Source organism: Medicago sativa, chromosome 1 (genome assembly GCF_051527215.1).
Source record: "Medicago sativa cultivar Bolivia chromosome 1, Bolivia_mono, whole genome shotgun sequence".
NCBI lineage: Eukaryota > Viridiplantae > Streptophyta > Magnoliopsida > Fabales > Fabaceae > Medicago > Medicago sativa.
In genome coordinates, this window is record NC_140749.1 from 86,046,197 (window position 1) to 86,061,879 (window position 15,683).

The following is a 15,683-nucleotide window of genomic DNA, read 5'->3' on the forward strand; positions in this document are numbered from 1 at the left end:
ATTAAGCATGCTGAAATGGGAATATGATGGATATTGGACTCATACTTATTGAGCACCCTCAAAATTTGCATTCAGAGTGTAAAATCTGCCACTCACATTTCTCATTTTCGAACATAGAAATCTGTCATTCACTTCACTATGACTTTTTTGACTGTAAAATTTGAAGGTTACTTTTTAAGTTCAAACCTTTCTTTAGACATGTTATGAATCATGGAATCCCAGGGATAAAGATCATAGTGATCAGCTAGAAAGAGAGCATAGAAGTATTCATGTGGGAGATACCTATAATGACTCATAATAGAGTAAACTAGGATTGATAAAAGATGGTTGAAATGATACATGAGTGTTCCTATATATAGAGTTTAGTTGTGTAACTAACTCTAACTAACTTTTAATCAAGCTAACTAACTAACTAACCATAGTTCACATATAACCTAACTATGGTTTATTCACTATACTCTAATAGTCCCCCTCAAACTCAAAATGGGGAAAATCACCAATTTGAGTTTGAAATACAATGAAAATTACAATTTATTCATACTGAAGAAACTAAGTAAAATTGGGGGTAAAACTAACAAATGACTTAAAAGATATGAAAGTATAGGAAGCCCATATTGAAGCCTAACAACCTGATGAAGCCAATGCCCACATGATGGGAATCATGTTCTGATGGGAATCTGAGTTTAGAAACACAACGCGCTTTCTTCTTCTTTCTGAGTTTAGAAACACAAAGCGCTTTCTTCTTCATTCTTCCTAAAGCTTGCAATCAGCTTTTGCAAAACGTGAAGCAAATGAACTTCTCCATAACGCTCTTCTGCAATGAAAAACGCCAGAACCAATGATGCCAAATGCGCTTCCGAATGAAAAACCACTGATGCCAAACGCGCTTTTCCAAAAAAACAGCTTATTGAATTCTCCTTCGCATTCATTCCAAAATTGCTCAATTGAATCAAGCTTCTGTGAACACGGTTGAATTTAGCGTTGTTTGTGCTTTCTCTGTGCAATCTGTTGAAACATAGACTTGAAATTTTGAAACGATTCATTTTCCCTCTTGAAAGTTTTTGCAATGGCGAATCAGTGTGTGAATCAAACAGAAGAAAACGTTTCTTTCCTCTATCCCAAGGTATCCACCATAGACGAAAACAAATTTGTCAGAGAACTTTGAAAACGGAGAAAAACGAACACGAACCAACGCTTCCACTAGGATCGAAATCGACGATTGATTCGTCATGTAACTGAAATGACCGAATCTTGTTGTTGACAGTAGAAGCAATTGTTTCAGTCTGTTTTTCGACGAACAACCACAAGGCAGAAGGCCTCACGGCGGTGACGCCGTAAACAAAGCTCCTCAATCTCACTGGAGCAGTGTGTATGAGGAAATCTTCCGACGCTTCAGAGAAACCGTAACAGAGTTGCGAATCTTCAATTGTGGTTCAAGAACCTTCACATAACCGTCTTCTTTGGAAGCAACAAACACAGAATCGTCACAAACGACGATGTTCTTGCAAGAATCAACGAAAACGCATGCAATCTCACCAATCTTGACGGAGAATCCATCGATTTTTGGTTCGATTGAAGGAGTAGAAACCGGAACAATTGGAGACTCGAAACTACCGAAAACAATGCCATCGAAAGAAGCTGAATTTTCCAGAACGTGTGCTGAAGTTGTGAGGACTTCATCGTCACCGGAATCTTCATCTTCATCGGATGCTGAATCGCAAGCGGAAGCATCATCATCTTTATCCCTAGGGTATCGCTCTCATACCATGTTATGAATCATGGAATCCCAGGGATAAAGATCATAGTGATCAGCTAGAAAGAGAGCATAGGTGTATTCATGTGGGAGATACCCATAGTGACTCATAGAGTAAACTAGAATTGATAAAAGATGGTTGAAATGATACATGAGTGTTCCTATATATAGAGTTTAATTGTGTAACTAACTCTAACTAACTCTTAACCAAGCTAACTAACTAACTAACCATAGTTTACATATAACCTAACTATGGTTTATTCACTGTACTCTAATAAGACATAAAAAAATTGCATCGTTTGCAACATGATAATGGATTTTTTAAACAAGGGTATTTGCATCGTTTGTTCTCAAACAGGGGTATTTCCATTTTTTTGTTGTTGTAAGATTGTATTAAAAAAAACATTCCACTTAGATCAGATTGGTTTGTGGTGTTGGTTTAAAACAGTGTAATGTGTTAAACTTAAAGTCTCAAATTTGATTTCTCCTTATGACAATTTCGTTGAGTTAGTCCATAAATATCGTGGTAGCCACACAAATACCAAGGACATGTTTTTTTTTTTTTTTTGAAGGAAGGACATGCTGTCACTTGTCAGATTGGTAATGGATATTGGGTTTAAATCAACGTTGCCAAACTCAGTCCCATGGTTCTGGACAGCTACGCTTCTTTCTTCCCTTTTGTGTTAAAAAATTAGATAAAAAAAATAAAGTTAAGTTATATTGTGGTGTTAAATGGGACCTGAACCCATCTTAGAGTTTCTCGGGAGTGATATGAATAGTTAGAAAATATAGTTGAGTGGTTTTATATAATTAGGAAGTATGAAGTAATATAAAGTTTTTTTTTTTTTTTTGAATGGCAAAATATATATATAAAAATAAAAGAAGAGCAACTGTACAAATACACCAAAAGGTCGTCCAAGGACACCTAACACACACCACTAGGGTAAAACCTCTAACCCCACAAGCGGGGAGGGAGGAGAACCCCAAAAGCACCACCTAATCAAAACAAAACAGCAAGGAAAACGAAGAGACACCGAAAAGGCACCCCCGAAAAGAACCACCACAGCCACCACACCCTGCAAGGAAAAACACAAGGAGGAAAACCCAGGAAGCCAGGACGGGAAGGTAGAGGCAATGCACCCACACCTAACCCCCCCACAACCCCAGGACCACAAACACCGCAACCACCCTACCGCTGCCAACAAAGGATGGGATGCACCTCCCACTCATAGAAGGAGCAGGGACTGGCAGGGTACTTAGCCAGGAACCACTTCCAAGCTAAGAGTTTCGCTCTGTCCACCACGGACCCCTCCAAGCTAATATAAAGTATTGTGTAGGACTCATTTATACCCCATCCATATGGGTTACATGGATGTAGGTGCTCTGAAGAGCTTTTATCTGACTTTAAATGATCCCTGCAAGTCAACATTCTGATTAAACCCCTTAGATTAATCGATCTTTGAGCCGGATACCGAGTTATTTATATATATATATATATATATATATATATCCATTTTGCCGTTATAGAATTTTTTTGTCCAAACCATAAAAATATCATTAGCAATATTATTACGATTATTACAATTATTATTTTTTGAAGAAGTTGTTGTTATTATTATTACTAGCGGTTGACGAACACTTTGTACTCATCTATTTGTTCTTCTTATTGCTTTAACGCGTGTAAATTAGAAATAGTTTTGTTCTTTTTATTGCTTAACACGTGTAAATTAGAAATATTTTTTTTTATTAAATTTAGATTTTGATTAAAATTATATGTATAGATTTTTTTGACAAGAAAATTATATGTATAGATGTTTGTAACTTATTGTAACAAATCATGCTTCTCTTTTTCAGTTACGCAACAATATTGCAAATATAATATAAATTTTTTTCCTCTTCAATGACACGAATAAGATAATATTATTATTACGGAAAAATTGTTTAAGAGTATTATTGGATATCCAACACAAAATCTCTTATTTTCTTTATATAGACTAGCGAAAAGACAGACACTCACATGCTCATCTTTCCGCTCTTTTTATTGTGCTAATGTTTGAAAATTATGAACAATGTTTTTTTTTTTTATGAAATTTTGATTTTGATTAAAACGAAAAATAGAAATGTTTGTTGCTTTCAAGTTATAACAAAGCAAACTACTCATGATTATCTATTACAATGCCACCAACAATATAACAAAAAAATATAATCTAAATTCTTTTTTTTTAATGACACCAACAACAATCTTTATTATAGAAAAGTTGTTTAAGGGTATAATTGTGATAATGAAAAAGTAAGTATAAATATACTCATCTAGATTGCTACACTTTTTAAATGATAAAGAAAAAAAAACCATAAATATATATATTTATATCGTGTTTGTTACATTTTTTTTAATATTTAAATTTATTCTTATCTATTTATTACATATGTTTTTTTATTGAAAATTGATGGCATTTTTGGAAAGAGATAAAGTTAGTCCGAAAGAGTTTTTTTTTGAAAGGGTTATTTTATTTATATATAGTATAGATTAAAAATAATATTGTTCCTATTGAAGTGGAGTATTATAATGAGATTTATCTATTTTTTAAATTCATAATTTAAATAGTTATAAAAGGATAAAATAGTAAATAAAATACTTTAAATGAAGGGTAAAATTAGAAAATGAAAAATCAAGCCCAAACTCATTTTTTTTATATAGTATATTATTATTATTATTATCATTATTATGTTTTAAAGGATTTATGGTTTAGATTACTATGAATGAAAAATTATATTATACTCGAATAATTGAACTTTTAGAATTTTTTTATAATAATAGTATTTGCAAGATTAACTTCTAAATAAATAAAAAAACATAAAATAAAATCTAAATGAATTACACAATTTTTCCAATGAAAAAATAAGATGCAACCGCAAAAATAAAATTTAATATATTTTAGAATAACTCCATACTTGGAATATAACCATTTTTACCGTTGGTATGTACAATACATAGCATATGCAAGGTCGGAGGTTCAAACCCTAGCCATCACAAAAAAAAAATAACCATCCTTACAAAAAAAAATTATATATTAAAAGAGAAATGATATTTTGACAACCACTTTTTAACAACTTTTGGACAACTTTCTCTCTCATACTCACATGATGTTGTTATCCTCTCTCTTCCTTTTTCTCTCTCCATTGTTTTTCACCAATAAGAAGTGAGAAAAACAAGGTTGTCAACAAAGTTGTCATCAAATGGATGTCAAAATATCATTACTCATATTAAAATTATCTTAGAAAGATTAAAAATAAAAATATTATTTTAAAAATTTAGTCAAATAAGTGTCAAAAAATTATTATTTTAAAAAGTTTAGTCAACTTTTTTTCTAGATAAAATTAGAGTCAAAGCAGGGAAAACATTATTTTAAAAATGCAATAACTTTATAAATAATCTCCTGCACTATCTAACCAACACCATAATCACTATAGATAACAATTTTTAGGATCATCATCATCACCATTATCTAAAAATGTCTTCCATTTTTCCATCCATTCTTCTGAATCCACTCCCTAATTTCAACGTGATTGTGACCAAAGAACAATTCAACTTATTTTACAATGTTGACCGACAACTCTTCACTCGTTTGGTGGTGGGGCTTGGCCGTGAGGCTTTTCAATCAATAAATGTAATGGCTTTCTTGATGTGGATTGAGTGGATAAGTAAAGATGGTAATTTAGTAGCAAATATTCTTCCACATTGGTCGGACATAATGCTAAACAACCTTGCTGATGAGGTTGTTGTCATCCTCAATTTCATAGAGAGTTCTCATTACCCTAACGTTTATGCACACGAATCGAATTTGCCATTGATTCAACATATCTTGCGTAGAAATGTGACACTCCAGTTTTTTCATGAAAAACGTCTCGAAGTGATCAATGGCATCACCAAGTTCATCAATGATGTGTGTGTCAGAGCTTTTACGGATATCATTGAACAACTGAATTATCACAGGGCTATGAAGGAGCAAGAGTTATATCTTGCAAATATTCATGGAGCTGGTGTTATTCCTACTCACTTGCATCCAAAAGAGGTATATTTTGCTCCTAATTTTATTCCAATTATTTTACAACAAGTTGGTATGCCCCAAGTTAATGAATTAGGAAGTTCTTTTAATAATGCTCATGAAAATTATGATGTTTCATTTCTAATTAAACTTGATATAAGTAAAATTTTGGGCAATTTAAATTTGAATGATATTTTTGGTGTTGATACTCGTATTGTTGTGCTCATGTTGGTAATGATGGTGGAAAGAGGAGGGAGACCAGACAACTAATTGATGATAGAACCATCTTCATGACATTTTCCAAAGATTGTCCGGTTTATGAGAATGAACTTAGAGAATTCTTTACGAGGTACCATTTTAGATTTATTTATGTCCATATTCTTGTATATATCAAATTTCTTATATAAAATGTTTTATTCTTCATTTTTCTAATTCTTGTTTTAAGTGCTAATTTTATTGATTATTTATGGTTGAACGAATATTAGTTCAACATATATTTATTAACTTTATATATACATTGTTCTAAAAAAAAACTTTATATATACATTAATTGATAGTATAATTTATTTAATTGTTTTTTATAAGAATAATTTATATACATACATACATATATATATATATATATATATATATATATATATATATATATATATGTGTATTTTATTATATAATATAAAATATTTAAATCTAATGTAAAACTCTTTCTGTTGTACACTTTTCATAATAGACGCACACATAAAAAATATATAATGAAAATAAATTATGTGTTTTGTTTGATGGGTCTCCCTAATATAGACTTGATCCAGCAATGAATTGTTTACTACTGCAAGCATTTGTTTTATAGAACACTAGGGAAAGACGGGCATTAATGTGTTCGTCTATATGTTTTTCAACTGCACTTAATTGTATACGGAAAAAGATATCAATATTAACATAAACTAAGATCACATATATTTTTTATAAGGGAAATGCTAACCGGTGCCCCCGGGGCACTGGTTAAGGATATTAAAAAGGAAATTATATAGTAGTTAATGCATTGAAATTGTGTAATTAATTTATAATAAAGTCAAAAACAGTTTCCTTTTATGGTAATAATTCCCTTTTATGGTATGCTTAACCAGTGCCCCGGGGCACCGGTTAGCAGGACCCTTTTTATAAATAATATTAAAATAAACTCTTTTAGTAGTGTTAAATATGATTCCTATTGTAGCAGAGTAGTTCCTATTTTATTAGGATTTAACTATTTTTTTAAAATTAATAATTTAAATAATATTATAAAAAAGATAAAATAATTAATAAAGTTTTTTTTTTTGTTTGGTGGTGGTCGGGATTCGAACCCAGACCTTGGATATTTATATATTGTCCATTCCAACCGAGTTAAGCTCACGAGGACAAAATAAACCCAAAATCATGCATTCCCATTATATGTAAAGTATAGAATATACTAATGGATCTAAATTATTGCATTTTTTTTAAGGAAAATTATTGCATCCTTTATCAACAAAATCCATATTGCATATAAAAGTAACGAGTACACTATTAGAAGGACCTTCATTTGATAAGTTAGTTTTTTTTTTTTTTTTTGAGGAAAGTTAGTTATTATTACGTATTAAATATAATTTTTTTTTCAAGAGAAACCAAAAATATTTTAGTGTTATCTAAATTTAAAATGAATCAACCAAGTTGCTTGGGCTCCAGGGGCAAGGAGCTCCTTCCAAGGATATACCCGGGGAATATAGGGTTCGATTCCCAGAGGGAACAACGTTTGGCCAGTGTGCATGCCTCTACGCATGAGCCGGATTAGTCGCCTACCTTTGGTGGGTCGGAAACCGGTGCGAAAGCAAAAAAAAAAATTAAAAAGAATCGCTTGAACTAAATTTTTATTTTAAATTTGCATATTTAAAACATGACACAAGTAAAATATCATACAACCAATTTTTGTGGAAGAATTACATTATTTGCTTGATAATAAAATTATGTAACGATTTTCTTCAAAAATAATTATGTAACGATTGGTTTTTCTTCGTTGATTTTTTCTTTTGACGTGTACAAAGGAATATAAATTATACATTATGCTTAATGCTTATAGACTATTGACATTGTAACTATGACTTTTTTGAAATTTATCACAATAACAATACACATTGATATTTTACTTGTTTAATTAATAATCATTATCACATCTTACAAAAGTTGACTCTGTGATTCATGTTTGTATTTTTGTATTATTGCGTGAATTTTTTCCTAATTTTTCTTTACTTGTTTTTTCTGTCGAAATAGGAAATTTGGAAATATCATTGACAACCTAATCATGCAAGAAGCGAATTCACCAGAGCAGTCAATGTATGCTCGTCTTGTAGTTCGTCATGAGGCTGTATATAGTTGATCATTTTCTTGACTATAATCCAAGAATGAAATTCTCCATTAATGGAAAAAGTGTTTGGGTTAGAAAATATATTCGCAAGCTACCACTTGCGCAACCACTTCAACCTGCTGCGCCATCTCGGAACTTTCCATGAAGTTGTTTTCTTATAATTTGGTTTTGTTGCTTTAATGATTGAGATGTGATAGTATGGTTTTGCCACCAATCTTGATCAATATTTAATAAAGTTTATGCTTTCGAACACCTATTTGTTTCAAGGTTGATGAACTTTCATGTCATCAAAATTGATTAATGTTTGTATGTTGTTGGATTTCAATAACTATTACTGTTAGTTTGTTACCTTTATTTTTTTGATTATTGGCGATTTATTTATTATACTGTTGATTAGTATATATCTTCAAAGTTCACTTTGAGAATATAGGTGTAAAATTTTGGATTCAATGACATCTAGGTGGAGATTTTGGATTTATGTTTACGCCTTTTCTGGTAATCTCTCGGTTCCAAATGAATGGGAACTTTATTGAGGGAATTATTATTTATAAGGTGAATTCTCAAGAGTGGTTTTAAAGTGAATTCTCAAGAGTGGTTTTAAAGACCTTTTCTTTTTTCTAGTATTAATGGACAGGTCGAACAATCTCTTATTACTAATAAGTTATTAGAGGTAACTTATTTTTATCCATTTAAGAGCTTATTTTCATAAGCAATTTTAAAGTGAATTCTCAAGAGTGGTTTTAAAGACCTTTTCTTTTTTCTAGTATTAATGGACAGGTCGAACAATCTCTTATTACTAATAAGTTATTAGAGGTAACTTATTTTTATCCATTTAAGAGCTTATTTTCATAAGCAAAGGAGTACAAAGACTAAACCAACCTATAATACAAAAATAGATCGATTATTTGCATTCATAACAAAGGATCCACATTTTAGCTCTAACACATTTAGTTCACACTACTCCTTTCAATTGTTGAACCACTCCAAGAAGTGTTCTTAATTTGCTCTACCAATATTGTGGTATCTGGCATTGCTGTTCTAAAAACATATTTTGAAGCTCCAAATGCTTCAGTTAGTGACTAGTCATATAGCAAACACTATCTTCCTCCCTTTCTTTGAAGTCACCTTTGTACTCTTTTTCCCAAAGTCCGAGTAATAGCTCCTTGAAAGTGTTGTTGTCGATCCACTTATTACACAACACGATCTTCTCACCTCTTCCTAGAACTGGAAGGGGAATTGGTATCCACTGTCAAAGATATTTCGAGGCTATATGACCATATATGTATGTTATTAAAGCATACCATTGATTAAGTTAACTAAACAACACTAGGATACATATATATTTGCATACATACAATTATTCATTTACAAATAACGCATCATAACGACATTTAACTAAGTGTTAAATATGTATTTAGTCCCTATAAAAATTCAGATTTTTGTTAAATCCATACAAAAAAAAAAATCGCAATTTTTAGTTTATGTAAAATTTTCCGTTAGCATTTTTGTCCCTGTAAAATTTTCCGTCAGCATTTTTTATACCTAGAAATTCTAAAGGAAAATGTTACTGTAACTAAAAAGTGTGATTTTATTTTGTATGAAGTAAAAACAAAATTTAAAATATTTATAGAGACGAAAAACATATTTAGCCCTTTAATCAATTACGAAAAAACATTACTCCTAAAAATATATGGTATGGTATAGTTAGAAAGTGTCCTTACCTCAACTAGCTTTTTTTAAAGAAGTACTTTTAACTCCTCTTAGACGTCTCAAACTTTAAATCAACTAGGTTAGAGACCCGGCGTTGCCCGGGTTAGACATATTAAATAAGGTCGTTTGCACAGACACATATATAAGCATATTTGATTTAGAATGATTTAAATTTAGGTTAAATTGCTGCTAACCTAATGTAGCATTTTAGAGTGAAATTATTAGGTTAAGTTGCTCAGACCTAATAAAATTAATAAATAAGGATAAGTGTACAAAATATTGTAAAAAAAAAAAAAAGGCAACATGATAGGAATGAAATTGGTGCGATCATTTTTTTAGTATTAAATAAGTGTACAAAATATTGTCAAAAAAAAAGGAATGAAATTGGTGCGATGTATTTTTTTAGTATTAAATATGAGTACAAAATATTGTCAAAAAAAAGGCATGAAATTGTGCGATGCATTTTTTAAGTATCAAATAAGTGTACAAAATGCATTTTTTTAGTATTAAATAAGTGTACCAAATATTATCAAAAAAAAAAGAATGAAATTGGTGCGATGAATTTTTTAGTATTAAATAAGTGTACAAAATATTGTCAAAAAAAGGCATGAAATTGTGCGATGCATTTTTTTAGTATCAAATAAGTGTACAAAATATTGACAAAAAAAGAAGGCAAGAGGATAGACATGAAATTGTGCGATGCATTTTTTTAGTGTCAAATAAGTGTACAAAATATTGACAAAAAAAAGCAAGAGGATATGAATGAAATTGGTGCGATGCATTTTTTTAGATGAAATTTGTTAGGTTAAATTACTGCTAACCTAATACAGCAAATTGGAGGGAAAAAATTAGGTTAAGTTGCTGCAGACGTAACAAAATTAATAAATAAGGATAATTAACTAAGTTAAAACAAAGTCCCTTAAATCCCAACACCAACCTTAATCTAATTTCGGCATACACCAAGTCAGCCTAACTAATATCATAACTAACAATGCGGAGCATCAACCAAAGCGATGAACCATCGGAGAGAGAAGCAACAATCAATCAAAGAGATAGAACCAATCAAGAGAACATCCAAATCAAACCAAGTCAATCCAAACCAAATAGAAGAACCAATAGGGAACAACAACCAAAACATAAGAAACCAATACAGAGAGAAACACCCAATTAGATAAACCAACAAAGAGAGAAACAATCAAATAGAAGAAACCAAAAATTGGAAAAGAGATACAATCAAAAAGAAGAACTAAATAGAGAGATGACCAATCAAACAAAAGAACCCAATGAGGGAGGACACCAATCAAACAGAAGAATCAAAAGGGAGAGAAGAAACCAATCAGCAGAATCAAAGGGGAGAATGAATCAATCAGAAGAACAAAGACAGGGAAACAATCAATCAGAAAAACCAGGGGGAACAGTCAGTTAGAAGAATCAAAAGGGAGATAGGTAGTCAATCAAAGATGAAAAAACCAAACAGATGAATCAAACCAAATCAAATCTAACAGTAAAAATAGAACCAATGAAGAGAAGAACAACCAAAGAGGAAGTAACAACCAAAGATAAAAACACAATCAAATAGAAGAACCAACATACCAAATTAAATTAAGCAAAGCGCGCGTGCGCGCACACACTCCCTCCGGTTCTTATTATAAGAATTTTTTTCTTTTAAATTTCATCCTATTTATAAGAAAATATCACAACTTTTAAGGTGTAATTATTACTTAAAAGACTTTTCCGCCCTTCATCTATAGTTCTCTTTTTAATGTTGGTGAGTATATATAATGTTTCACAGTTTTTTATGAGGGTATATTTGTAAAAATATTCAAAAAATTATATTAATTAATGATTGTATTAGTTATGATATTTTTGGTTTTGTTTCCTATAAAAAGACAGGATTAAGTATATATAGAGCTGTCAATTGGGCCGATCCGATCCAGCCTGCATTGTCCCGATGGACCAACTCATAAAAATTAAAATAGGCCAGAGAGGGTGGGTCCACTTGATTCATGGGCTACCATAATTGAGCCCAACCCAATTAGTAGTGGGCTACATGGCCTGATGTGCCATCCGGACCCGCATATCAAAATGTATTATTTATTTTTTATAAAAAAAAGTATACAATGAATAATACACTTACATATCACTTTTTTCTTAATACAAACTTATCACATACATTATTATCCATCAAATTAATCAATTTATTCGTAAATTTAGTGAAATATATAAAACATTTATTAAATCAACATTCATAAGGGATAAATAACACAAAAACATCAATGTAAAAGTAGAGAGTGTTTATCATAGTCTTACATAATAAAATAAAATAAAATAATTTAATCTTATTTTTGTGATGTAAACTGATACTCTATCGGTTTCAAAATGAGTTTCGTTTTAGCCAATTGCACACAGATTAAGGAATGGAGTAAAGTAGTCAAATGTCATTGCAATTTTACCACATTATCCTAATCAACTATTGGTTTGTTTTTCATTAAAGAAAAATAATCCTTTGGAAGTAGTGTAACATAGTATTAATTGAAGGGTACAATTGAAAAGAAAAAGTTATTATTGCATTGGAAAGTGAAAGTGTCATTCATTTTGAAACAATTTTTTTTTGGCTAAAACGACACTCATTTTGAAACAGAGGGAGTACATATTTTGCTGGTTTTTTTGGCACTTCTTGTGCTAAAATTTCTAGATTTTCAGTAATATATTCCATTTTAGTGTCTTGAAAAAAAAATCAGTCTTATATAATAAGACTATTTTATAAATTGTATATTTTTTTTAGTATTCTTAAAGGACTGACCCGCGACCACGAGCCCAATGACCCAGTTTAGGTCGATCCATATAAAATACAGATCTGGTGGGCTGACCCAAAAAAATAAGATCGTTTTTTTCCTGTACGTTTTTTACAGCTCAGTCCGCATAAAAATAGAGGGCCAATGGAGTGGCCCGGTGAACTTAACCCATTTTGACAGCTCCAGGTGTATATATTTCACACATGAGAAAATAAAAGGACTCATTGTTGCCGTTGTCTAAAAAAAAAAAAAACTAAAACCCTAGACGCGAATAGAGAGGGACAGATCTTGGTACGGTTGCGTGGGCGGCGGTGAGTTTCTTGCAGCTCCATTTCTCGATGCTTCTGTCTCTTCTTTAGTTATTATCATTAACTCTTTCATTATTGTTAGGTTATTCATCTCTCGTTATCGTATGATACTAATCGATTTGCTTATTATTGTATAATTATTATTTCTATGCAGTGATTGAAGCTTAATTATTAATAATGGATTTATATATAAGAGGCAAGATGTTAAACAATTGCAATTGCATTTACTGTTACTATGATCCAAAAGCTAACTCACATGATCATGCCAACAAAAAGAATAAGAACCAAAACTCAAATTGCAAAGTCATCTCAAATTTGTTGCTTCCTGAAGACTTGATGCTTTTTATATTTACTTTGGTTCCTCTTAGTTGCCTGCTTAACTCTGCAAGGTTTGTTTGCAAATCTTGGGCTACTGTTATTCACAGCTCCCGTTTTTTTGAAGCTTATGAACAACGTCGTCCACGTTCTAAACTTGGTCTGTATGTTGAAAATCTCGTGAAACAAGGACGTTCTTATTTCTTGGAATTTAATGATGATGTGAACGGCCAATTTGAAAGGTTTGATTTCGGAATACCTGAAAATCTGGGGTATATAATTAGTACTTGTGATGGCTTATTGTTTCTTTCGAGTAATTGTGGACAATTTTTCGTCGTAAACCCCATCCTCAAGTGCTGCCTTAAAATCCCCCCTACTCCTATTTCTCAACAACTTTTAGTAGTTGGCTCTCGATGTACTATAGCACATGTTCCCTGCACTGCAAAATTCAAGTTGTTCCTTTTGGATGTCCTTGAGATTTCGGGTAATTTTTGGTATGTTTTCTATGTGTTAAGAATTGGAATAGATAATTCATGGAAAGAGATAGCTAGAAAAGAAGCTCCTCGTGATTGGTTTTTTCCATGGCAACCACTTTATAGTGGAGGCAATGATCTTTACTGGATAACAATTGATGGTATAATTGTGATGTATGTTGATAGAGAAATTATTGTAGGAGAATATCCACTCCCCAACGTGCCAATGCCTGGTGATCGAGTTCCAATATTTTTATCGATGGGAAATCATCTTTCTTGCATTGCATATAAAGATGAAATTTATGAAGCATATCAAATCTACATTTTGGATTTTGATTCGGGGAAATGGTCTCTTTATCATGAAATGGGACATTTTGATTATGTGGCTGCTTGTGGTCATGAGCTTAATAATTTGTCTTCGGTGGTATTTCGTTTTTGGGTCAACGATCAAATCATCTTCCGAGTAACTAGTCCTCGATTGAATATGTTGCTAGACAAGGTCACACATTTTGGTTACAATGTCAAGACCAAACAACTCACATGTATTGAGGGCATTGATGCAGAGGGTGGTTATGAGGTATGGCTTCACACTAACAGTCCTGTTTCATTCTCAAGTACTCAACATGACTAGGTTTCCTAGTATAATATGTGTATTAGTATTATTTTATATTTGTAACAAATGCTTATGTTTCTATTATAGTTTTGAAACACTTGTTGCTTATGTGTATTAGTATTATTTTATATTTGAACTTTGAAGTTGATACTCTACCTTGGATACATGACAACTGTTTACTCATTGAATCTATCTGTATGTGAAAATAAAAAACACTTTGGATGAGACTAATACCAAGCAATACTGTTCTGAAATATTTATATTCGAGTGATGTTCTTCAACTCTGCCAAGTGATCGATGGTAGTGTCAGCGTGTCTCGTCTCGTGGTGTTTCTTGAAATATTTAAAAAACACTTTGGATGAGACTAATACCAAGCAATACTGTTCTGAAATATTTATATTCGAGTGATGTTCTTCAACTCTGCCAAGTGATCGATGGTAGTGTCAGCGTGTCTCGTCTCGTGGTGTTTCTTGAAAATGACTCAACCTACTAGGACAAGGAGGGTCATTACTGACTATGGTGGATACTCTAGGTTAGCAAAAACATTTCGATCACAGCTCGTTTTTTGGCATTTGAAGTGATGGCTTAGATATGCGATTATGATTTCTGATCATTTATTTTCTCTAAGTTTTCTTTTTTCTTTATACACTATACCTTTGTGGTATGTAATCTATTGTGGGTTGAAAAATCCAAAATTTTCACTTCTGACCTTAAATTCTTATGAACTACTATTAAACCGTATATTTCGAGTTGTTGATTGTTGTTGCTGCTGCGCTTGTGCTAGATTACATGTTACTTTGTATTTATGGGAAGTATTACCATAGAATTCTGAAGTTTGAATGCTTAACTGAGTATAGCAAATAAAGAGCTTAAACATGCTTGGTAGGATTAAGTTTGAATTCTAAGCTATGTACCGGTAATTGTCATCTCGAAAAGTGGATTAGATAGGGTTAAGATTGAAAATTATATTGATGATGCAAATGTATGGGAGTCACGCGTAATAAGTGGGACTTACTTCTAAAGTAGGTGGAAATAATTCGCCCTTCGAGGTATACGAGACTTATTTAAAGGATTGACATTTTTCAACAAATGTATTTTCATATGTATCGACCTGAAATATAACCCTAAATAAAATGATATTGAATAATTATTGGCCTAGTACAATTTTTTATGGATAAAAAAGACTATTTTTGATGTTTTAGACAATTTGTACGTGGAACAAAAAGTTGTGATGTAGTTTAGGGAGGCAAGAATTTCAGTTTTCATCAAGTTCCTTGCATCCACTATATGTCATGT

The 15,683-nt window shown here is 31.6% G+C and overlaps 1 protein-coding gene and 1 pseudogene across 1 annotated transcript; both read left to right on the plus strand.

The window, feature by feature from the left end:
* The first annotated feature begins 5,265 nt into the window (after positions 1-5,265).
* On the plus strand, positions 5,266-8,318 carry LOC146958561 (uncharacterized; annotated as a pseudogene).
* Positions 8,319-13,145: 4,827 nt separating this feature from the next.
* LOC146958562 (uncharacterized) lies at positions 13,146-14,542 on the plus strand. The gene has a single exon (XM_085740085.1). It carries the CDS (start codon positions 13,164-13,166, stop codon positions 14,403-14,405), a length of 1,242 nt encoding a protein of 413 aa, XP_085596211.1. The 5' UTR covers positions 13,146-13,163; the 3' UTR covers positions 14,406-14,542.
* The last annotated feature ends 1,141 nt before the right edge of the window (positions 14,543-15,683 follow it).

What these genes read in the sequence shown, in the direction of transcription:
- LOC146958562 (XM_085740085.1), top strand. Translation starts at nt 13,164, where the DNA reads ATGGATTTATATATAAGAGGCAAGATGTTAAACAATTGCAATTGCATT.